The sequence below is a fragment of the Egretta garzetta genome, unplaced genomic scaffold (assembly GCF_000687185.1).
Source record: "Egretta garzetta isolate BGI_Z169 unplaced genomic scaffold, ASM68718v1 scaffold94, whole genome shotgun sequence".
In the NCBI taxonomy this organism is placed as follows: domain Eukaryota; kingdom Metazoa; phylum Chordata; class Aves; order Pelecaniformes; family Ardeidae; genus Egretta; species Egretta garzetta.
The window spans coordinates 7424417-7449485 of NW_009259683.1; the positions used below are offsets into that span (position 1 = coordinate 7424417).

At 38.8% G+C, this 25069-nt stretch overlaps 2 protein-coding genes across 5 annotated transcripts in view; both read right to left on the bottom strand.

Moving 5' to 3' along the window:
• The window catches only part of NUP42 (nucleoporin 42), a 9098-nt gene extending 8137 nt beyond the window's left edge, over nucleotides 1-961 (bottom strand). The window contains exon 1 of the mRNA XM_009638613.2: nucleotides 859-961. Coding sequence (XP_009636908.1) covers nucleotides 859-961 — 103 coding nt within the window. The remainder of the gene's footprint in view (nucleotides 1-858) is intronic.
• KLHL7 (kelch like family member 7) overlaps nucleotides 1-22008 on the bottom strand; it is a 23843-nt gene extending 1835 nt beyond the window's left edge. The window contains exons 1-10 of one of the 4 annotated variants that reach the window (XR_004841980.1): nucleotides 21876-22008; nucleotides 20856-20949; nucleotides 19502-19626; nucleotides 17512-17687; nucleotides 14593-14767; nucleotides 12995-13137; nucleotides 7482-7722; nucleotides 4305-4506; nucleotides 3930-4027; nucleotides 1595-2273 (exon numbers count right to left, since the gene is read on the bottom strand). Coding sequence is in view for 3 of the 4 variants with exons in the window: in XM_009638677.2 (XP_009636972.1) it covers nucleotides 1990-2273; nucleotides 3930-4027; nucleotides 4305-4506; nucleotides 7482-7722; nucleotides 12995-13137; nucleotides 14593-14767; nucleotides 17512-17687; nucleotides 19502-19626; nucleotides 20856-20949; nucleotides 21876-21954 (1617 nt within the window). In the remaining variant the exon portion in view is untranslated. Of the gene's footprint in view, nucleotides 1-1029; nucleotides 2274-3929; nucleotides 4028-4304; nucleotides 4507-7481; nucleotides 7723-12994; nucleotides 13138-14592; nucleotides 14768-17511; nucleotides 17688-19501; nucleotides 19627-20265; nucleotides 20330-20855; nucleotides 20973-21875 lie in introns of those variants that run through there. The other 3 variants (XM_009638677.2, XM_035894112.1, XM_035894113.1) reach the window with 3 other exon arrangements.
• Between the last annotated feature and the right edge of the window lie 3061 nt (nucleotides 22009-25069).

Sequence of the window (25069 nt, forward strand, 5' to 3'; positions counted from 1 at the left end):
TTCCCCGCCGCTCCCCCCTCGGAGGCTGATGTGGCATGGGGCAGAGGGCCAGGGAAAAGGCGAGGGGGGCAGAAAAAAAAAAACAAACCCCAAACTACCAGGTGTGCGTAAGCACGAGCAGCGTCACTTCGCACAAAAGGTTGCGCCGTTAAGAAAGCGCCGAGGGGTTTGAGGAGTAGCGGGCGGCCCTGGCGGCAGGATGGCCACTGGGAGAAGGCTTGGCCAAGTCCTTCCCTGCTTCGTGCTTACAGGTTTGCCAGGGGCTTAAAAAGGATTAATAACCCCTTGAACATGAAGTTAGAAAAGGGTGCTTCACGATTTCAAAAGCAGATACAAAAAACCTCAAACAGCCCCCGTACAACCTAGAAAGTGCAGAGTTCCCTCCAGTTTTTACAGTATTTTAGAATTAAGGAACAGATACAACAGTGACACGTTTGTTCATGGCTCGGGAAAAGCAAAGGGGAACAGAAAAAAAAGTTTTATAGCATTCACTTTACTACCAAATAAAGAACGGAGTTGCAGGAACCACTGTTAAGCCCACGAGTGCATCTACTACTTTCTGTACATGCAGAGTTGCTAGGATGAGGAAGAAAACCAGGAGGAAGTCTACAGAGAAGCACTGGCTTTGAAACTGGAGCGTATACTACTTAGGAGAACTTGGAGGATCTTCAGAAATAAAACAGACTAAAAATCCACACCACCAGCGATGCACAAGGTACAGGTAGGCACGCACCAACTTTTTAAGTTAACTCGATAGTCTCATAGAAACAGATCTGAAAAAATTAGCAAGTTAGAAGAGAGGGGACAAAATTAGGATGAAGATAATAATAGAGTAGCATGGGAGCAGGACAGACGTACGTACATCCTCTGTATAGTTTTCCAGAAGTTGGAATATGTACACAGTATCAACACCGATAGCTTGGCAAGCTGAACTTCTATGCTGGAAGAGATTTACTATCATGTTGGCTGGAAACATTTACAGGACTATATGTTTGTAAACCAGAGATTAATAACCATGTGCAACCTTAGAAGACTTCTATAAAGTATCTTTAATGACTTGGTTCATGTCATTTTAAAAACAGTCATTTTCAAGAAGAAAAATCAATACATTTGTTGTATTGACTTTGCTTTACCATTCCTATTCCCGTATCTTTGCTAATGGTTTGGCATCCACAGTATGGACAGTCTGATGCCTGGGAAGATATATTGAAAATTAATCCCAAGTTTCCAACTTGCTAATTATAGTGCACAATTATTGTGGACTTTCCCCACCATTCCCCTAAAGCTCCCCAAAATGCCACAGATGTCATCAGCAAAGTGTTTCTCTAATTTCTATAGATGGCCTGTCTAACTTTAAAAATTGATAACGCAGTCATGCAAATGACGGAAGAAAGTCACTGGAAGAGGGCAGCTGTCGTAACCTAGAGAGCTGTACAGCCTATCCCCATTCGCCATGGGAATCTTTATTATACTGCTGTCCTTGGTCTTCCCTGAGGAAAATCCTCGTTGCATCCTGGTAAGATTTCTGCAGGTAGGTATAAATGAGAAAATTTTTTTGCTCACATGTCTCATGACCCAAGCTGCATTTACTCACCTTTATTAAATGAAGAATCTCTGCCAACTGAGCTCAGTAAAGTGTCATTTAACCAGAAATCTTATCTTCATCAAACGCTCTGATTTCTTCTAAAGAACTGGATTGGGTCTATTTTTGACAAGGCCACACACAGAGTCCTTTTAAAGGAAGATGCCACATGATCTCAGCTAGGTAAGTGGATTCTCAAAACACATCCCCATCTCTTAAAACAGACAAGAAAATGGGCATGAAAAAATCCATGTCATACAATATGCTGTATATACAAATTGAAAGACTGCATCTCAGTTTTTCCTATTATTCAGTTTAACAAGATTCAGTAAAACATGGAAGCAAAGCACCAATAGCCTATCTTTCCCCAAGTCCTTGAAGAATGTCTCAGCGTCTCCTACAGGTCTTCAGGCCTCTAAAGTTTCTTCATTTGCCCCACAAGTGTCTACAACACAGATTAAACAACTTGTCACTGGGAAAGCACGGACTTTGGAGTTGGCTATCCACTTGTCTGTTTCAGTATTATATTCAAGAATGTGCCCTAATCGACCAACACCCTGAAAACCAGCCAGGACATAGACTATAGATCCCACAGCAGCACACTTCACTGTTACACCTTTCCATGGCATTGGAGACACCATCTTCCATTCATTCATCTTGATATCGTAATATTCTACATTATCAAGGCCACCTACAAAGCAATGAAATAGATAACTGCTTATTACATTATACCGTATGGACGGAACTAGAACGTACAAATGCTTTATTAAAGCTAGTCTTTATTTTCAAGGTTTAGATTAAAACATAAATCCTAGGGTAAAAAAACAACTTGAAAAAAGGCCACAGGTTTCTAAACTAGCAGCTTATCTCTCTGTATTTATAAAAGGATAAGTAAAAAGGAGACAGAAAGTGAGATATGTTGTAACAAATTTCACATTATACGCTTTCTAGAGATTCTGACATGTTACTTCATGAACAGAAGAACTAACAGTGCCCAGTTTCTTACAGATTTGTGGCTAGTGACTAAAACTCAGGAATCCACCTGAAATTTCCCTATAAGTGAGGGCATTTTATTCTAGAGGGGTCACCAGTCCCTGTACCTAAATTGGTCATTTACTGATAGAGGTTGTCTCTCTTCTTTAGGATATTAGAATCATTGAAGTTTAAAAGCCTGAGTCCCTTTGAAAAGGGCCAAGGGAAACGAAAGTTAGTAGAGAAGAGTGGATTTTGTGACTAAATATTTACTTCTTCAGGAAATAGGCTAGTAATTACACTTTACGATATCTACAAACATCCTGTTATCCCTATTTCACAACTGTAGTATGAGTTAGAGTTTTCACTTCCAGTCCTGAATTACTAGATCTGAGATATTAAGAAACCTTTATATAATGTTAAGAGGTATGAATATTTCACCCCAGGCATAACTCTTCCCCGTGAGGTTACAATAAGCACAATTAATCAGTCAGGCTACAGAATATGAGCTGCAAAATACTACTTACTGGCTCAGTAGTACACGCCTCTAAAAGGAGCATCCACTGAATATGCTAACATGCAAAGTGGCAGCTCTGGCTATAACTGATTGATAGTGTTTGCGCAACAAGTGCATCTACTGATATTTTTGCATTAGAAATCAATCATGCTGGAATAGTTTTAGTAACTAATTAAAATACAAAGTATATGCTAAAATAGCATTAGTCTGAAATCAAATATTCCAGTTACCATATATCTAGTTTTTAATAAACCTTATAGCTGAGAATTTTCCATTTTGAAAAGCACTTCAGAAACCCCATGTAATTAAAATTCAGTTTTCCTGGGAAATAAGCTATTATTATTCTACTTTTAAAGACAAGGAGATAGGCGGATCATAAGTGACCTCTCCATGACAGTGATATTTCAGAACTAGGGCAGTCAAAAAAGTTCTCACTTTTTCACCACTTAAAAATAGCTGACTAGCTTTAAGTCTTTAGACTGAAGTTCTTAAAATAGTGGGTTGTGGCTACACCTTTACCTGTCTCTCAAAAGAATGCTAAAATCTCTCAAAATACATAATGAATAACAAAAAAAAATTCTCATATGACTGGTTTAGCCATACTGACTACTGCAGAAGTGGGCTATAGTATGTACGCATATCTGAATTTGACAGTACCGTCATTAGTAAGAGAGTTTGAAAAATACGATGCAGTGAAGCAGGGAGGTGAAAGGAGGAAGGCAACAGTGATGTGACAGCAGTACACGTTCTATGGTACTGCTCAAAAGCTGAACAGAGCAGAATGAATTCTTTGCAAAAGAAAAAAGGCCCCCATGAAACCTTGTGTGACCAGCTAGAGAAAGAATAGAATTGAAGTACCTAAGCCATTTTGTCCACCCACAGCAAATATTTTGTCCTTTACAAACACCAGCCCATGATTCTTCCTGGCTTCAATCATTGGACACAGCTCAGTCCACCTGGGGAAAAAGAAAACCAAACAGAACAGGAAAACTCACTATTTAGTTCCTAGAAAAGAACTATAAAATATGTAAATAAAACTTAGCATTAGGAAAATGAAATCTGGAAGAAAAACTGCCTTGTAAGTGAAACTACAAATAATCAATTTATTACAGCTTAACTCGGGAAAATTCCTTACCACGTGCAATTCCTTCCTATTCCTCTATGCTTCAGTTATTTACAGAGCAAGCAAAGCTGGATGTGACCAAAAATAATCAGGATTAGTACAATACTTACGTTTCAGTGGCTGGATCATAAACTTCACAGGAATTTAGGACTCTTCCAGAAACATTGTTTCCCAGGCTTCCTCCACATACGTAAATGAGACCATTTGCCTCTACCATTCCATGGCTGCATCGCTGAGTGAGCATACTGGGCTTTGTGTGCCAGCTTTCTGTTCTTGTGTCATAGCATTCAAATAAATACAGTGCAGAATTTCCTTAAAAAAATAGAAACCCACCAAAGTGGCATTAATTTTTATGGTTGTCTTTCAAGAGAAGAGTCTAACAGTAATTATCAAAGTGATGTTTTATTTGTTAGTTGAAAAGGGAAAGCTGCTTTCCCACCTCCAAAAGCAGAACTAACCAACTTGAAACTTGGGACTATTCAGAAAGTACACACTTGTAAGTCTTAACTCTTTTGTTCCAAAATATGCAAGTGAGTTTATAAAAATGCTATTCGTGTTTAAAAGCAAAAGCAAATTATGACTTTTCTTAGGGGGGAATAAACACTGAACAGGTAAGTATATAAATTACTGATCATATTGTCATCATCTCACACTACTCTCACTAATTGGAAATATATTGAACTTTCTGATTTGAAGATGAAACCAGCTTTGCAAACTCGGTACAGATTCACGAGTCTTTTTCTCTAAGCAATGTGACTTGCCCAATTCCCAGAATACTTGTTGCCTTTGGAATGTGGTAGCTTGATTATCTCACAACATACTCCTGAATTATTAGCAACCACAAGACAGCTACTCCTCGCCATTTTACTTTCCTCCTGGGGACTGGCAGATACTTATTTTCTGGAAGTGCAAGGTCTGTGTACTCCTCCCTCAAGGGCCAATAAAACTACTACTGAAATCAAAAGCAGTTTTTCTAATGAAGATAGATGGGAGCTTAAAGACTTGTGCTCAGGTAACTAGCTGAACCATAGCCAAAGCAGAAAAGGCTGGCTACAACTTTCTCAGAAGAACCAGGATCCTTCTCCCCTTTGTTTCAATAGATATATCCACCTAGCATAGTTAAGGGTGCCTCTTGTTCCTTGGCTTTCTACTTCTAAAAATTATTTCACACTAGCAGCACTCACTACCATCTGGGAATTTGAACCCTCGAAACAGTGCTACGTTTCCAAACCCAAAATACAGGCGCAGACTTCTATAAACTGTGCATTTATTTACTCCTACCATGTAATTCTCAGTATCATGAAGAAATGTATAGAGTAGGACTTTTTTTTCCTTGATGTAAATACATATCCTTATTGCTTTGAGGTTGTAGAAATTCTCATCCATGAGAAATACAGCAGAACTGTCTTTAATGTCTTTTTAAAAAAAGGTAAAAGCTTCCATTTTCAGTATGCTGTCGGTATAATGTTAAATATTTTTCCTGCACCTAAATGTAGCGGAAGAATTTAGTATGATTAGCTTTCAAACTCTGCTAGCTACTGCAAATAAAACAGTACTCCCATCAGTTCAAAAAGGGGAAACAAGCCCTGTTTTCTGTAACCAACTGGCACAGTAATTTGTTTTCCAAAACTCTTCCATCGATGCAAAAAGCATGCAACTTTTAAATTTCTCTACAGCTAAACACACTGCAGCATTTTCTCCAATTAATGGTTTCACATCATTGCCTGCTCCAAATTAGAAAATACTAGATTCAGGATAGACAGACTTTTCCAAACAAGCAGCGTTCACTGGATTCCAAAGAAAAAAAAAGTACAGGCAAAAGAAGCTGTTATTAATTTTTGGCTTTTACTATTCTGTCTTGAATAATATTTATTGAAAGCAAAGTGAAACTGTGCAGTAACGTGAGGGCAGATTTAAAAGAAAACTCCTAAATTAAAATTGCCATTACAGTTGTATTAACTAATTACAATGGATTAGAAAATAAACTATACAATCAAAGTTTGTATCATATTCCCTCATGGACTGACATGTGGGAAACTAGGAAGATTTATGAAATTTTGTAGTGTTCCAAGCTTCCCAATGCAGCTAAGCCTATTTCAAGTAATGGGGAAGGTGCTGTATCACATTTACCACACTAGGTGGCGGCTAGGAACTGTCTGATCTGCTGCTACATTAGACCTATTAAGTATTTTAGAAGTCAGATAACATTAACTAAATGTCACAACTTCCCATTAAGTGACTTACCAATCTTAAGTACCGATTATGACCTTTTTTTCTCTGCTCACCTCCCTCTGCAGCAAGGCAGAACTCAAAAGGATCTACTAGAAAATTTCTCCCTGCCTCTAGGGTTTGGTAGGGGGAGCTGGGTTTTTGGGGTTTTTTTTTGTTTTGTTTTGGGTTTTTTTGTTTGGTTGGTTTTTTTACCCCCAGAACACAGCTTTTTTTAAAGCTCTGGTTTATGGATATGGCATACCTACAATTCCAACTTTTGGTTTGCTGATGATGTATCAGATTAAGAAAAAATAGATTTTAAAATGTTGCTATAACACATAGCATAAGTCACCCACTAGGTTTTATGGGGAAAGAAAAGCAAAGCACCCCAGTAGTCTTAATTTTTTTTTTACTATTATGAGTAATAACATCTAAAGAAAGTAGTGTTTCTCCATTCACTGAAGCAAACCAACATAATACCGAACAGAAGATAACTTCTGTCAATTGACAGAAAAATTGGACAAATTCCTTTACAGGGCCAAGTGTGATTTCACCACAAAAAGCAATAGCTTCAAAAGCTTTTCTCCACCTTTTTTTTTTTTCTTTAAAAAAAACCTTATTAGGCCCATCATATGTTGTATACAAGGAATGCCATTGTCAAAATGCAGCTATTCTGGCCATGCGTCACAGAAAATTTTAAACCACACTAAGTTCTGTGGATTTATTGAAGCTAGTTAAGAGCAGAGTGGGACTCCCAACGTAATTTGCTTGTCCCTAGTTAACTCTAAGAGTTGCAGTGTACTTTATGCTCTTTATAATATGTAAATATTTACTTTACAATATGTAATACTTTATAATACGTAACATTTCAATCAGTGAAACCATTTTGAAAACACAACAGAAACAGATCGTTGGATGGTGGAGAGGATAAAATCCTAAATATGGGAAAAAACTCATTAGGCTAACATGGCAACGTGCGGTTTCTTTTCAACAGTCATGCAAAAACCAGAAAAAGTTCCAGGTATGTATGTTTGTGCTTTTTTTTTTGGTTTGTTTAAAGATTTTTAGTGTCTTACCCACTTCTGAACCACCAGATGTATAAATTTTGCCCTCAGCAGCACAGGCTGCAAGGCTATCTCGAGGTGTTGGAGGTCCTAGCTTGGAATACCAGCTATCCTTCACCACATTGTAGCAGTCCATTCGCTTTATAGGGAAGAGCTGGGAACCACCCAAAATATAAACTACGTTGTCCCAGAAGACACAAGCTGCATCCCTGCGCTTTTCAAAGGGACATCGGATGTCTGTCCAGCTGTAATCCTGCATTACAAAGAACAGGTAATGTCTAATAAATTATAACACTTACCTGCACAGCGAGTGTTTTTCAAACAGAGCTTTTCACAGATTTAGATATGGTCAGTTTAAAGTTCCTTTTCAAAACAAACATGAATACTGTTTATTGAAGAATACTCCTCAGGCGTACTCTTGAAAAATTCTCTTAGACAGAGACATAGTTAGCTGCAATGAACCATGACATTACGAATTTCTATTTCCTCATTCCCTGTGTGCACCCAGTACAGCTTCCCTGAAAAACAGATTTTTTTTTTTTCCAACATAATTGACCTCCTGCTGCTATCACGTCAGAAACAATGCATGTGATCAGTAAAGTAGGATTGCATTCTCTTTTATAGGAGTGGAAAAAGACATCTTACATATAGTAACAAGTTCTTTCTAAACGAAAATAAAATACAGAATGTACCAAACAAAGGCGATGGAAAAAAAGAGAAGATAATATGCAAATTGACAAGCAACTCAGTTAAAAAGCTCTGATACATACTTTATTACCATGACAACTAGAAGCTTATTTACAGAATTTACAAAACACAAATGATCTACAGCTATCCACAGTTGATAGCATGAGAGATAGGGTAATGCTCCATCACAAATACTGGCAGCCATGTTGCCTAGAAACTGATTTTGCGTGGACTGGCAAAATCAGCGACTATCAAATATGGGCAGTAATGCTACCCAAAGCCTTAAAAACACCAAACTCAGCAATGATGGCAGACCAGGATAGCATACAGCACAAGAAACACTTCTTGAGTAACAGCATCTCACATATTCCATGAGCATAGCTTGTGTCCTATACTGAACAGGAAAATATGGGACCTTAACTGTTATCTGTGCCACCTCAGAATGGTCTAGCTCAACCTGCTGAATGACCTTCATTGTAATGGTTCACACAAGACGTTACATCATTACATTTTCTTAGCAAGGACATACTTCAAACACCTTGGTCAATGAGGAAGAACAGCGACTCCTACATGGGGGTTCAAAGAAAGAGAGGCAGAGCATGTTATAGTCCAAAACATCTTACAATCTTTTCTTGTAGCATCCCCCATATCAAGAAGAGCTGGCAGGTGCATGTGGCCCTTTATGGTGAGAAACAGGTCCTGGGGCATCCTAGAAAGGAAAGCCATACTACAGCATGGCAAAATAAATAGCTGCATAAATCTTAAGAAAATGTCTTAGTGCATTGTGCAAGATCAACATATTTTCTAGCTCAAACTTCCGGCACTTTTACAAAAAAATCCTGTTGTTTTCCCTTACTGTTATAAAGGGCTGTGATCCGACCCACATTTATGGCTACGGTTCGTAGCTGCCATTTCATGCACACCTTTATCAAATGAAAAGCCATAACCTGAGCATACTCAGCAGTATCCTCCTCTCTCAGCAGGAGGCAATTTAGGTTATTCTCTTGTCATGCTCTTCAGTGTTAGTCTGCACCACATAGACTTGATTTCAATTTATGCATTTTACACATTTAAGAATTATGCAGAAGAGTTGCTTTATGCCAGTGTCAGGATCCACACAGCCCTGGGCAGTGGCAAGCCTCATTTTTGGGGGACCGAGTAGAGAAAGACCGACCAAGATAGGTATACAGTGACACTTTCCCTGCTGAGCTTTGTTTTCAACAAACTGTGATGCAGGACATCAGAGGCAGAAGCTGTACCTTTGTATTTAATAGGTTTTGAAAGACTTTTTTCTCTTTCATGAATTTAATCACTTCATTAAAACTATCTGAACTCCTAGCAGCTGCAAGACCCTGTGACAAGAATGGCACATGTAATTATGGGCCATATGAAAGAGCACCTCCTTTTGTTTAAGACTTTTCCCTTGTTTTCAGCTGATACCTCCTCTTCCAAGTTTGTCAGGTAAAAAAGCAGATGTGCCTAATATGGACAACTTCCTCACTAACAGCTTATTGGCTATGGCTCTATCTCCTCATAAGAGGTATGCTGGTTCCCTTAAGCATCAAGAAATAGCATTGTCAGGCATCTGTTGCTTTTTACTTGCAATTGCTGGATTTTGCACCATTAAAAAGTTAAAAAACTTTCAGCCATTTCTGACAGCAATTTCAAAAGAACAAGCAGTTTGCTGCCTCAAAATCCCATAAAGTCACGTATAAATTTTTATCAAGAATTTATAAAACAAGAAGTATTTTATTTCCAACTTGGGAGGAAAAAAAAAAAAGCAGCTTTTAAAAAATATTTTGTGAAAAATTCAACAAGAAAATGCTTCCCACCACCGTTAATAGGATATCTAGGATTTCTAATAGTATTCTGAAAACAAACATCTCTACTCAAAATAGTGCCAGATTGTTCCACAAGTTTTATGCTCGCCTGCATCTGTCCTGTTGCATCATTCTACTCTCTTGATGAAGTACATGCATCAATAGAAATATCAGTTACAGTGCAACAAAGACAACAAATATAGACTTAAGTAATACCGCTAACAGTCTCAACAAATAGCACACAGTATCCAATCCATTCTTATTTAAAGAACCCTTTTTGACAACAAGGAAATTAAAATCAACATTAGAGACTAATTTTGCGTGCAAAACAACCAGTGAAAACTAAAATTTTTGCACTAGTTTTATAGTGCTGTAATTATTTAAATTTATATCACAATTGAGAAAATATTTTCAGGAAAAACATAACCTTTGTTTTGAACTGTTTCTTTAGCTGACACATAAGAATTTAATTACATTACTGAATTTAATTAAAAGTGAAAGTGAAGGACTAAAACACTATTCAATCAGTTCAACAGACAACAAGCAAAATTTCAATTCTTTCCCAAGGTCCTAACCTTGCAGAAGTACATACACAACCGTAATTCTCTGCTGTGTGATACTCCCATCATCTTTTGATGAGACTAATTAAGGTGAGTTAAACAAGATAGAGTCTTTGCAACATTGCAGCCTTACGACCCACGCTTATTTTGCATGCACACGGTGCTCATTCAACAAGGGTCCTGGATCCTTGGTTTGTTGCATTTAAGAAGCTACTGTCACAGTTAAAGATCAGACAGATACTCAAGCAAAACATCCAGAAAAGGACCTCTAAATAGCTTAGAGTTGGAAATGAAGTGAAAGCTATTCAACAAGACATGACAGGCTAGCTAAGAATACCCAACAGAGCATATAAGCACTAGGAAAACATTCAAGGAAGACATGCTTGTTAGAATCAAGATATCCAACTGCCCACTTTTTTCCTTTTCCTTCCCTGCACCCCCATCCCCCCCATTAAGCCACATGCAAGCTTGATCAAGAGGCAGTTCTGCAAGATTTCTTCCAAATTCAGTTCTTGTTTGGCGTTATGCCAGACAAATAGTCCATTAAAAAATAAGCTATTTTATCCTATGCTTTATGTAGACTTACATAGATAAGACGTCTTGTCCACAAAGCAGAATTCTTTGTAATATTGTAGCTTAGGTCTGACTGAAGATCACCTAACTACATACATAATTTTCCTTTTAGTTGTAAGTCGTTGCCTGTTGCTCCCACTCAGCATGCACTAAGGTTATTGTTTTTCAAACAAGATTAAGTTTTCAAAAGATACATGGTGATAATTGGGGGGGGCAGACGGGATGGGACTATATTAGCATATAAAGAGTGATGAAGCAACAACCCCCATCTTTTGAGTTCTGACCACCACTGACATTAGGCACTTACAGAATGTAATCTATTGGTTAGGTTGGTAAATGAGACCACATGCACGCTATGCTGATAACACCACTGCCAATTAATGACTGGGACAGTAAATCTCAAAGCTAGTTTCCATCCTGCCTAAAATTAGCTTTGTTCCAACACAAGTAAGTGGAGATTAAGAGAAAGAAACTTTGATCTGATTTCCTTCTAATAAAAGAAAGGTCAGAGCACACTGGGTGAATTACAACTAGTTAAAATGCCAAAACCAAGTAACTGTTTGAAAAGGATGAATGCCCTGATGAAAGCCTTCCCCAGCTCAGACCTTGGAAAGGAAAGAATTATCTGCCCTCTTCCCCCCACCTCCTCACCCCCAGCTGGAGTACTGCTTATCTTATTTGAGTATGTGTATGCAGGAAAAAGGTGGTCATTATTTAGAAATTTGGAATTCCCAATAAAAATACTTATTAAATGTCCCTCAAACTAAGTCAGCAAAGCTGGTAGTTTTTTTCCCCAGACTTGAGTGGTGCTCAAAGAAGGTCACTTCAGTTTTATCTTACATAAGGGAATGTGAGTGAGTTCAAAATGCATCCCAAGGGCTTATTCATTCTGAATTAGATTTGACAGGGCTCACACTGACTTTAAAGTTCACACAGATAAAACACAAAACTGTTTGAAATTATTACAAGCATTTAATATGCTGAGTTAGAACAACCAGAATTTCTGCAACAAAATATTACGTGTATGTGATCTCATAACTTAGAAAGCCCTAATGTTTATGTAGCAGCTTTTTCTGTATTACTGCATGTGCTTGCCTGGAAAAAAGTATGGCTAATCCTTCTGCATGCAGCTGATGTTTCTAGACCATCTAGTCTGCATAGCTGAAATGTAGACCATTCCTGTGGCTTGATTTTATTCAGGAAACATGGAAACAAATTTCAGGAAAAGCTTGCTTGCTTGCTCTAAATTGGCCATCTCTAAGTTTTTTTATTGTAGAAAGTCACTCTTTCACTTACGTAGTATTTGGCTCCCAATTCTTCTCCTTATATACTCTTAAGAACAAACAAAATTGTAAGCAATTGGGATTTAGAAGTGGTTGCATATTTATAATAAATGCACTGAAAAAACACCTTGCACTCTAAAACTGGGTTCTATACTAACATATGAGCCAATAATTTACTTTGTGCTAAAAAGAAATTGCTTTGAGTTATTCTCTGAACACATACATGCATGCACATGCATACAGACTCTCATATATTCCTAACAGATTGCTTGATGTTTCGGTGACCTTTTATTTATTTCCAGCTGTGGGATGCACATATCAATCAATTCTCAACTCAGATGGATTTATCAGAACTTCATATCTAATATTTGCCAATAAACAAAAACATAATCATTCTATTAAAAATGAAGTATTACATCTAGGTACACAGATTTCAAAATACCTAATTAACCATACTCTTCCAACTGTATACCCAAGAGGCAGGGAACACATCCTTCCTAACGCTGTTTTGTAGATCATTATGTCTTAGTTAATATCATCAGCATATAAAACACGTAAGATTACAAACAGTGAATCTTAATGCATTCTGAGGTAACGATTACCTTTGGATTAAAATATCTGCAGGACTGGGGCTGTGAGCCTCCAAACAAAGCAATGCGATAATCATGTTTTTTTCTTCTTGGTCGCGTACCTTCCACTAACTCTTCTCTGTCTTCTGGGGACAGTAGATGGTATCGCATCCCACCTGGAAGGAAGACAACAATCATTGCAGATCCAGTGTTGCTCACACATGGAAAGGGATATTTCAGAGGCAGGGATGGGGGGTGGGGGAAAGGGTAAGGCAGGAAAAGGGGGAAACCAAGTTTCTACATTACACCTATACAGCTTTGATTTAAAAGGGAAGAATGCACAGCAGCACACGAGGATGGGAGCACAAATCCAGATTTACGCCCTATTTCAAATTGCCTGCTTCACGTGAAAACAGGACATGGATAAGGACTCACGTTATATACCAATTTATCAATCAGCTCATTTAGCCAATATTAACAAGCAACTACATTTGTTGCATTGAAACAGGCAAAAAGAAAGCAAACCCAAAGAAAAGGAACAGCAGAACTGGGAGCCTGAAGAGGACAATACTAACATTAAAAGAAGGGACTTCAACGCAATGAGGAGCCAACCATGACTGCCTCCTCACCCCCCCCAAATTCTGATTAACCAAGGAAGGCATCTCTAGCATATTGTACCTCACGAAACCCCCTCATTTTTGTTCTTAGCTTGACAATGCAAAGTATTAGTGACAACTGGTATAATAAGCATTCTCCCAAGAAGCATTCCAAAGAACACAAAAATATTAGTGACATTGCAAGCCACAAAAACCAGGCAAAGAAAAATCCTTATTTCTTAAACAATTCACCCAACTCCATGTCACACAAGAAGCATGACTGATATGTCAATGGCCAGCAAATACTTACCAACATATAGGTTAATTTGAACCTTGTTCATTGAAGGAAAACAGTTGCATAATGTTTTTTAGATCTACACTAACATGAAGCCAACTAGTTAAATGCTACTGAAATTACAAAGTTTCCTTCCAGAATATTTATCAACATCTAGGCTTTTCTTTCTTACATGATAAAATTTCACAAATGGTGTCTAAAACCGTAAGTGAAGCTTGTTCCTCATCTCATCTGCACCTTCAGAATGCAACTGTCTTTAGGCTCAATGGTCTGTATACGTTAGAGATTAAAATAGCATAACATATACTTAACGTTCTGATTTTCTTAGGGAAGCTTCTTAGTATTCAAAATTTTGACACAAAATATTTCTTTTATTAATGCATGTATGAACATGAACAATATTGAAGTTACTAGCCTGTCCCAAAGGCATACTAACACTTCCAATTACCCTAATGACTCATTGACAAAATCTCCATTCCAGTACTCATCATGGAGTTCACTTCATTTGCTAGGAGAAAAGAAATGAAAGTCACACTCTGTTACATAAAATGAGTTTTATTTACATGATAATCTGCTAATCCAACTTCAACTAAATGCAACATCCTAGAGGGAACACAGTCAGATGAACTTAATGCGAAAGTGTTGCCAGAGCATTTTAAAGCAAACAATTTTCAAAAATTCCACGGCATTTTTTTTTAATTATACAGAACATTAAAGATTTCAGCTAGAGGTCAACTTACTGATCACCATTTTAAGGCATTCTGGGTTATCCTGAATAAGTGGTTCAGCCTGAACTGTTTTACTTAAGAAGTTCTTCGATATAAGAGGAAAACGGACTTTAGCAAGAATATCAACCATGTATGGCTGGCGATTTGGCTCATCATACTTCAGCCATCTGACTGCTGCATCATAAACCTTGAGGAAAGGAAAGAAAAGGATAAGGTACATCACCACACAGTAAGACAAATATGAAAGTTTAATGCTCCAAATTGATTCTTCTGCCTGTTGGAGGTTAATTTATACTAATAGTTTAGTATGTAGGGATCAATCACCATCTTCCAATAAAAAAAAACCAAAACCAAACACCAAAAAAACCCCACAACAAAACAACCAAACATCAAAAAAAGACAGTGCTCAGACATGAAGTAAAACAAATGTACTACCACAGAATAAAATTCATCTACAAACTCTAAAAGAAACCCAAAACACTACCTCTGCTATTTAGCCTTTTTTTTTTTTTTCTCCCCTTTTTTTCCCAAGCAGGAAGCAAGAACCTGCAATTCACATTAATGTGGGTAGCCCCTGTACCAGGTTAAGATTAATATGCTTTGAGTTCCATGTCACGAACACAGGTAATACTCCACCAGAAGTGTTGAAATAGCTTCTATTTGATATAGTCTCCCGAGCTGACAAACTGCTTCTGTTACCAAATCATAGTGTTGGGGATCCAAATATATTGCTATTGTCATGTCTTAGGGGACCAAAGTTTTTAGCTGCAGACTGACAGATTTCTACCATTCAGAGCACCTCCTCTCTACCTCCTCTTTACAGGAAAAAAGATAATGGGCTTTCTTATGGGGCATGGAGGGCAGAACAAGGAAGGTAACAGAGAAATCTGCTCTGTTTATGCTTATCCTGTGGGTCAAGAAGGAATGAAATGAAAATCCAGTATTACCTATGTACTAAGATACTTCAATGCTGCTCTCAGACACAGCAAGCTTATCTACTACACTGCCACTTCAGAGTCAGCACTAACTTCGTTACAAGTGATAGCACAGCCAATACCTGCTCCTGTAGCCAAAACTGATCTCCGTGATCAGTGGTGAGTGACTGAGATATGGAATGACTGAGAATGTGGAAAGACATTCAAGGACAGAATTAGAGTTATTCAGAAGGACTGCTAAACCACCTCAGCTATAATCCTGCAAAATGATCAGGGAGCAAGGGAGAGTAAATAAAAATATTTAAGGCTCAATTCCACCAACTAAGGAAATTCAACAGAATGTCTGGGACAGGAACATTATATCCCTTCATCAGCAGAAACATTACTTGCATGCAGGAAAAATAGGACAGATAGTAATTAAAGCTACCTTCCTTTTTTACTAAATGTAAATATGCTTTACACCAATACAAAAGTTAGCTTATAATGTCAACTTTCTAGCAGGACTCCTGAGAAATAAGATTCCTTTAGTATCACTGGCAAACTTCTGCAGTTTCATACTGCACAGTGCCACTTCCCTAAAGGAATTTTAATGATGCTGTGCTGCCTACACAAGATTTCTACCACTGCTGCCAAGTTAAAGCACCCCCCCATCCTACCTTACCAACAGAACTTCAAGAATGTAAATTCAAAAGTGTCATTTTGGCCACAAGCTAAACAACACTTCCAGCTTTGAGAACGTTACCCTGTGACCTGAACTTTTCCCAGCACACAGCAAGAATGATGAACTGTAACATAACTCATATTTATGACTAGGAGTATGATAGTTGGCTAGTAGTTACCTGGCATTATCCCTCACTCTTAGTAAGTCTTATTTTCATTGAAGCTTTTTACTGCAGGACCTTCACAGAATTAATAGATTTTCTTCAATGTAAGCTAAACTTCAGAGTCAGGAAAACATCCACTTGTATCTAAGTGGATACACATACCACCTCGATACGGAGATCGTAGTTGAACTGTTGCACTTCAAAAGTATGAGTCAGCTCATGATGACATACCTAAACAAACTTAAATTACCTAGTTCAAGCACCAGAACAGCATAGCTAGAAAGGCAAGACTTCAGTATGGTTTCAATGGATTTGACCCAGCAGCTACACGAAGTACCCAGCAGCTACACGAAGTACCCAGCAATCATCTCTTTGGGCTGCAGTGCAGAAACACCTATACTCTTCCTATTTTCCTACAGCAGGAAGAACAAGCTGGGAAACAAGCATTCAGGGCTGGGCTATAAGCTGAATCAAGCTTTCCAAATGGGACAGCTGTAAATGTAATTTCTACCACAAGTTACAACTTTTAATTGAGTGAAACTCCAGGCTCCTTTCAGCCACCTAAATTTTTGTGTGTCCACTCCCTAAATAAGGGCCTTCCATCTATCCATCACTGTCAATGCATCTAGCTTTCAGTGTTTTGTTTATCTTGCTTCCAAGTCCCTTGGTTCCTCAAGCTTAACTCGTGCATGCATAAGTTTCCATCAGAAGCAACTCCTCTCCAGAATGGGCTGAGACCATGCTCGGGTAGATCTGCATGGAGCCCTTAAGGTGCAGTTTGCTTACCACTTTGAAGTAGTTCACTTTCACCGATAGCACATGAACCGCAGTCTAGGCACAACTGCTATAATATGTCAAACTTAATTCAGCTCACGTACTGAGGAATCAGAAGCCCTACAGCTATCTTGATAAAGGAAATTGTTTTGCTTACTCCCTTTATGACTTCTTTCTTCCTAGTTTGCTGAAACAGCACATATAACCACACTTGAACGTGGATATTCATTAATACTTGGTTTTGACCAAGCTAGGATGCACATTTTATTCTACAGTTGAGCAAGGACTACGTGCATCATATACTGCAGGAACAGAAGTCAGATACTTAAAACCAGTTCTTGATTAAAAAAAGATAGTGAAGTTCAATGCTTTTAGCTGGTATGAAACAGGGATCTCACCTGGTCTTCTGCCCTCACTGTCAACGTATCTTGGTTCAAGAGATGCGTCACACGCTTAACATCAAGCTGAAGAAACTCATCTGTCTTGTAAACTTCAGTGAAATGCTGATGGATAAAGTCATCTGCAGTGGCTTTCAGTTCGGGACAGTCTAGGCATTCTGCTAAAACACTTATACCTATGAAGGAGAAATTAAGAAAAAACCTTTCCAAACTTGAACTGCAACTACCTATTAAAATAGAATAAAATTACCGTAATTTCAGTGATACTTGCAACCCCAGTTTAATAGTTATTACCGGTTTTTTTTTCTTTAAAACACATGCTGTCATAACTCATCTGCAACTTAAGACAAAGATGAGCACAAACTTCTGATCTTTATCCCTACCAAACCAATGGGCAAGTCAGACCTGCAGCACTTGCTGTGTTAACTCTCTCTCCAGCACTATTTCCTCACTGTTTCTTTCCCCTTTACAAAGCAGATAACAATACTTAACCAGGTCTGCACCATATCAGAGTAACAAAGTCTAACTGGAACAGCTTGAGAAACTGGATCCAGGTTTTACGACCTCCCCAACCTGTTCATGCAGCAGCAGTTACCAACCAAGCCCAATTTCCTTCAAAAGCCACAGTGAACTGGGACTTTTCTACACAGGTAGCACAGTCAGCTGCAGACCAAGACAAATAAGTCAAGTTGATACTGCTGCAAGGGCAGAAGGTTGGCATAAAGGTATAAATAGCAACTGCTACTGAGAAGCACCATTTCAAACCTTCCCATTAGAAACCAGGTAGGCACAGAGCTTTTCGGCAGCAACTTTTGCTCACTGTGCTACAGTCTTCCTCCTCCTTCTATGGAGGAGATGGCAAGTGGAGTAGAAGCAGCCCAGGGGTTGGCGAGTTACAACTAACCTGAGCTGCTCTGAGTAGGAAAATGCAAACCAGAAAGATAAAATCTGAGCGTATGACCTCAACAAAATTTCAAGAGATTCAAAAAAAGGCATGGCTTCTTTCAAATACCCTTTTTTTTTTTTTAAATTAAGTATGGACTTGCCTATGAGTCTGCACAGAACACATTTCAACTTGTAAACAATGCCTTGAGGAAAAACATACTTAATCTTTATCTCCCTTTTTGCTATAAATTAGCAAAGTATGCAAGTGTTAGAAACCATAATTAATTTTCTAGTAAACCAAAACCAGAGGAGGGAATATGCCTAAAAGCGTAAGTGGCATTTTCCTTAGAAGGCAATATCATTCTTCCAACAGTTGTTTCAGAGCCACAGCTGTACTGCACTGAAGTGTCTGCTGAATCATTGCAATTCAGATACTCTCCAAAGCATTTCTATTGATATTATAAACATCTGTTACACAACTGAGATGTTACTAGGAGAATTACATGACAAATGTCAATAAGAAACCCTATAAACAAGTTTATTTTTAATCTCTGATTAAATACAGGGCACCAATTTTTAATCATGAAAAAGCATTTAGTTCTATTTGTTTACCTTTTCTGTAACACCAAGTTTACATTAGGGCTACAGACCACATTTAGTATCAAACCTGCCCGGATGACATTCATGGATCTCAGTCAAAATGAAGAGCAACTAAAACCAAAAGTAACCTACATTTATCCTGTTCATACTTCTATAAGATCCACTGGCTTTGTGGAAATTACAACTCTGTTGAATTCTTTCTCCCAAGTAAAGTAACAACTGAAGGCTCCACCTTACTCAACAGCCAAGGTCCTCTAAAAAACAAGAAACTCCAGGGTGCTGCCAAGCTAGAATGAGACCTAGCACAATCAGTGGACCCTGATACTGGCAAAGACAGTTGCCAGATTGTTTTGTCTACAGCAAGGGACAACAGTTCAGATGCAGAGCAAAATTATTTTTATGCACCTGGATTTAGCCAAATGTTACTGTCTTAGACAATACTATCCATTTTTCAGGAACAGCAAAGTTAAAAAATAAACTAAACTTAAGTCTGCATTTCTCTTACCAAGACAATTGGAAGCATCAACTTGTTCTTTTAAGAAGTCCACACACATTTTTTTCACAGGCTCGATCTGATACTGGTTTGCTGCATCTAGTAAAGACTGGACATTATTGCTGTTAACTGAGATTCTGCAAAACAGAAGGTGTGAAATTAGCATCACTAAAATCACCTGCTTTGTTGTAGTAAAAAAAAAATAAAATCAACTTACACCAATTCACATAAATGACAAAATTATTTCCCCACTGTTTTCCCAAGAATCTTTCACACAATCTGAAGACACAGCCTCCCTCCGCGATCTTTCCAAATGGCTTTCATTTGCTCTACTTTACTGAGGAAGGGCAAAGAGTAAACAGTCCTGGATTCTGAAGAATAATCTTTTAACACAGGTCCTCTGCAGTACCATACCAGTGCTTTGACTCGTGGGATTAGCTACTTTCAAAAAACCAAAAATGAACAGAACCTTTTTTCTGACAGTCTCCTACTCCCAAAGAGGCATCAGCAAAGTCTCTCTAAACTCATTGTCAAGACTGCTCTGGCTGATTTGCCCAGAGTGCACAAGCAGAACCACCAGTTTGGCAGTCCTTCAGGAGAAGGTACAGAGCCCACAAACAAGGGCTTGGCCACCAGGGGAGGCAACCATACGGCTGGGGTGCTGACACTGGCTGTCTCTCACCACAGATGGAGTATACAACAAGATTCCTCTTAAAGAAAGGAGAAAGCCTTCCTAAGGAGTGTTAATCCCATTAGTACGAAGATGAAAGGCCTACCATCCATCAGTCATGAGAGCTGATTAAGAAGCATTGTTTACAATCCCAGTCATCTGCACAAGCTCTGTTTAAAAAAAACAAAAAAAAAACAAAAAAAAAAAAAAGAGGAAAACCAAAGAACCCAAACAACGCCCCCTCTATGGACAACCCAAGATAGGAGGGAAATGCTGTTCACAGAACAGCTATCCACCCTGCCTGTCCAGAGATGAAGGTATAACTCCTGGAAGTGGTTCTGTGCAATGGCTACCACAGCCATACAGAGAAACCCTGCTGGTATCAGTAAGGGCCTGAACTCCAGAACAACGGGAAATACCATTTGACTCCAACTCTGAAGTCAAAAGCTTGAAGTGCTTTGAATTGCTTTTTCTGGAGACAACTACCACTCTCTTTAGTCTGTAGGGCTTCCTACTGATTAAATAAAAAGGAAAAGGGAAGAAGGATAAAAGGTCTAGTCACATCAGGCTTTAAACAAAATGAAGAATTGTAATGGTAACAAAACTGATGAATCATAGAAGCATTATTTTAAGATTTTATCATTTACAATTGGCAGGCTTCCTAGAGAAAGTGTCAGCTTTAAATAACAAAACTACCTTGCGGTATAAGCAAACTCCACGAGCTGTTCAATAATGTCAGGTTCTGCATCTTTTAGCTCCACTTCGAAGGACTTTGATTCAAGCATATTTGCTGCAAATAGATTAAAAGACAAACTACATCAATAAGCCACTCCAGTTATTGTACGTTTCGCGAACAGTATAAAATAAAGTGATTATACAAAGTGGGAATCTGCTAAAAACTACACACAGTCGATCGCTGTTTTCCCAGGATTACTAATGCAAGTCAGGAAAGAAAGGAGGCAACGGCACAAGCAAGATAACTGGTGTGCGTGCATGCCTGTACTATGTAAATTATGATGAACTGTATTAAATGGAAAAGGTCACAGATGCTGTTGACTGGAGTGCAGACTGGCAAGTTAGCATTACCCAAAACAGGAAGCACAGGCCATCAGAAGCCATTTCCACATTCAAGCTGATGACAACTGAGGCAGCTCTGAGCTCCCCACACCCAGACACAGCACTGTGAGTTCGCCCACAGAGGGTTACAAGCTGACCACTGGAGGCATGGTTATTTTACTTCCACTCGACTTTCTGTAATTTTACAATTCACGGGTAACGCATACAAAAGTGAGACAGATACCACATAACTGAATTTGTAAAGATAGCATAAATGCAAGAATATTTACACTTCTGAAAGCCTGTTTTATATCTGGAAGTGTCTAATGGTGGGAAGTGATGGGGCAGACAAATTCTGTCGTGGGAGTAAAAACTCCCAATTTTCAGGTTAAGGGAGGGAGACCAGCTCTAACACAGTGTATGGGCCCCAATGAATATGGCAGCTTACATATGAAGTAACATTTGACTTGATCAAAAGAGAGTTAAAAGGAAACTGGGGGGAAGGGTGAACAGAGATGAGTGGAAGACAGACACAAAATCAGGAAACCTTCACTTATGCCTGAAATTAGTCACTTTCATAAAATAAACAGCTTGTCAGCCACAAGTCTAACAGGATATCATCATGAAAGCTTATAATCAATCAGTTTTGAAAAGACTTACTAGTAAACATCAAGTTAAAAAAATGACTGGCTGAAGCAAGCACAACACGGTGAGCTGGGATCTTTCTCTCTTGAACCATAAGAATGACATCACATAGAGTTTTCTAAATCAGAGGAAAAAAAAGAGACAAACAAAAAACCGCAAAGATCAGCATTTTCAAAAAAGAATCTTTAAACGGTATTTCTTTAAAAGCAGCTTATGGAAATTCATTGCTTTTCTTAATCCACACAACTCAAGGATTTTCTGAAAGTCAAAGTTAAGTTCAATAACCTGGAGAACTAGCAAAGTTCAGTTTACCCATGAAGTTGTACCTTAAGGATAGTCATGAATAACATCAGAACTCTGATTAGTTTTTCCTGTGGCATTTACATCAGCCTCCAATAACGCAGGCTCCGCAGCATTTAGCAGGGGCTGCATTTACATCACACCCTTTTCATCTATCAGTCTCTTCTTGACTCAGCTGTTGATTTTCAAAAAAACCTCATAGGAACCTCATAGCTGAAGACCGCCATCATATTGCCCAACCAGAGTGAAAGTAATGAACAAGTTCAAAGCATTCAATGGAACAGTTTTAAGAAAACGTACCACAAAACCAGCACTTCTATGGAAAGGTCTGACTGGTCACACCTGGTGAGCAACTGACTAACTTCCAGACAAAAAAAAAAATAAATCATTATGTACAAATAGCAAACAAATGAAAAATAAGTAGTTAGTTTCTCCCCTAGATGTGAACTATCAGACACTAGAAGGAGAAAGGAAAGTGACAGTACTCATAAGAGTTGTCAGGAGACATGAGAGGAGAGTAAGCGATTGGGGTAAAACCACATAATTTTAATAGATTCTCAAATGGTATCCTCTTTAAAAACATACTGACTAAAATAAATGCACACCGTACTACAGTTGATTATAACATCCCCTTTATTAAGAAAGAGCAACTGAGCAGCACTACTAAAAACAGGAATTCATTTTCAACTACTACCTTAAGTTCCTGGAACTACTTTCAGAGACACCTACCTACCCCCATGCCAACACTAACCCCAGAAAAGAGCATTTCCACTGTGGGAAGTATATACTAACTTACAACAGCGTGAGGATGTTTTCCGTATACAGACAGCGTTATCTAGGGTACACCTAACAAGGCTGATAATCCATATATACAACCCCTTCAAATAAACCTGTTTTTTAGTTCCTTGAAGGAAAGGACACTCAAGAAGCACGCGTTGGCCAAAATAGAAATAATACATTTTAAAAAAAAAAGTTTTCATTAGAAGTTAGATGAGGGGTGACATACCGCTTCTTTTGTACATCTGTAGCTTTAAACCATTTAGGACTGAAACAATAACAAGAGACCACTCAAGAAAAACTGCAGAGGGAAAAACCTTTAAAGCTGAAATTCCTAGCACATCTGGCTCAAAACAAGCGTCAGAAACTAGCAGTACAAGATACCATAAAATCCTGTGGCCAAGCTTTGCTAAGACTTGCAACTGTTGCCTGAACTCCATGCTGCATTTCTAAGATGCATTTAGTGCCTCTGCTCAGCACTGGAAGCATCTCAGATATTCTAAGGCCTCTCTGGGTGCGGGAAGAAATATTTGTCAACCAAAACAGACTATCCTTTTCATTTCTTTCCCTGGGATGTTTCTGGGCATGACTGTTCCCTTTCAACGAATGCTCTTCTGAGGATTTCTGTACTTCTTTCTAGAAGGACCCACTGGTGTCACCGAGTCGCCTCAATGAGGCAAGAGATGGCTGGCATTACATCAACCACAAGACACACCCGAGCGTAAGCTTGCATCAGGGCGCTTCATCTTCCAAATAACAGGTTCAGCAACACCTTGCAACTCTGTCCCAGCTTCGTTCTCCATTACTTCACTCCTGGCTGACTTCCACTCAGCTGCAAAGTTGCAACAAAGGATTTATGCACATGCTGTCAAATAGCTCTGTAAAACGCACAAAGACACGGGCCATCCCATGTTGGAGGTGAGCAAGAAGTCCTCCATGCACTAAACATTTTTGCCCCCAACATCTTACCAGTAGTAAGTGCAGGTATGCCCGTAGTTCAAACTCGTGGAGGCTGCCTCTAGATCCCAGCTCACACAAAAAGCAGCCTCTTTAAAATTAGCTGTACTTTCCAATTGGCCCATTTTCCTACAGCATTAAACTAACGCATTTAAATAGCTAGTGCTCCACATGCATGTTGCTATTTCCATCACAGGAAATTTTTAACTCCTATCATATTTAGGTTTTATAAGCACAGCATAGCCCTTGACTTATCAAAATGCAGGAAGAAAGAGCTGCCTATAAATCCTCTTAAACTTTAGCACAACTCATCAGCTGAACTAGTACGTTGTCCTCTGGCTCCTGCCAACTTCCTAATTTTATCCTATATAATCACGCCTCCCCCTGCTCCTCCAGTAATAAGATAACCTCCTCTTACAAACAACTCCTAAAAGAAGTGTGAGTGTCGTGAACTATGCAAGAATTTCTGGAATAGTCAGCACTGGGTGGGGTATGTAAAGCCACCATCTGTGGTCAGCAGGCAAAATTCAGTGTTGCACCTCCCCAGACGTAACAGATTTTGAAATTTGAACGGGAAGTACACACAGATTTCACAGCACTTAATCCCAATCTCATCCCTCCCTGCTTAGAGCAACTCGTAACTAGATGAGAGATGTCACTCTACTATACTGAAAGATGAGGTACTTACACAGAACAATGACGTGGTGCCACTACGGGAGTAGTGACAGGGCAAAGCACTGTGCCTTCCCTGTGCTAGGGGCTGTACGTACATCTGAGAGAGGGCAACATTTCCTCTATCTGCTTACAAAGCATAGCAGCATCTGGCATCCCCTCGTCAACACGGACAGAGGTACGAGCTAAACAGTGATGAGCTGCGTTACAAACTCTGCTACACCCTGGAATATGTTTTACCCAATTAGAAGAGAAAGCAAGCCGACATCAAGAAAGTAGATCACGGGCTTTAAGTCTCAACTCCTCTACCTGAAGTCATTGAAACCGATCGGGGTTTTCATACACAGGAGCTTGGCTGCATGAAATGGCTTACACAGACAACACAACTGACTGCGTTGTTGTTAGCGAGAGCAGAACAGGGCTGAAGTGCTGGAGAAAAGTAGAATCAATGCCCTGATAATCACTTGCTAGGCCAGGACCCAGACTGCTGATTAACACATCAC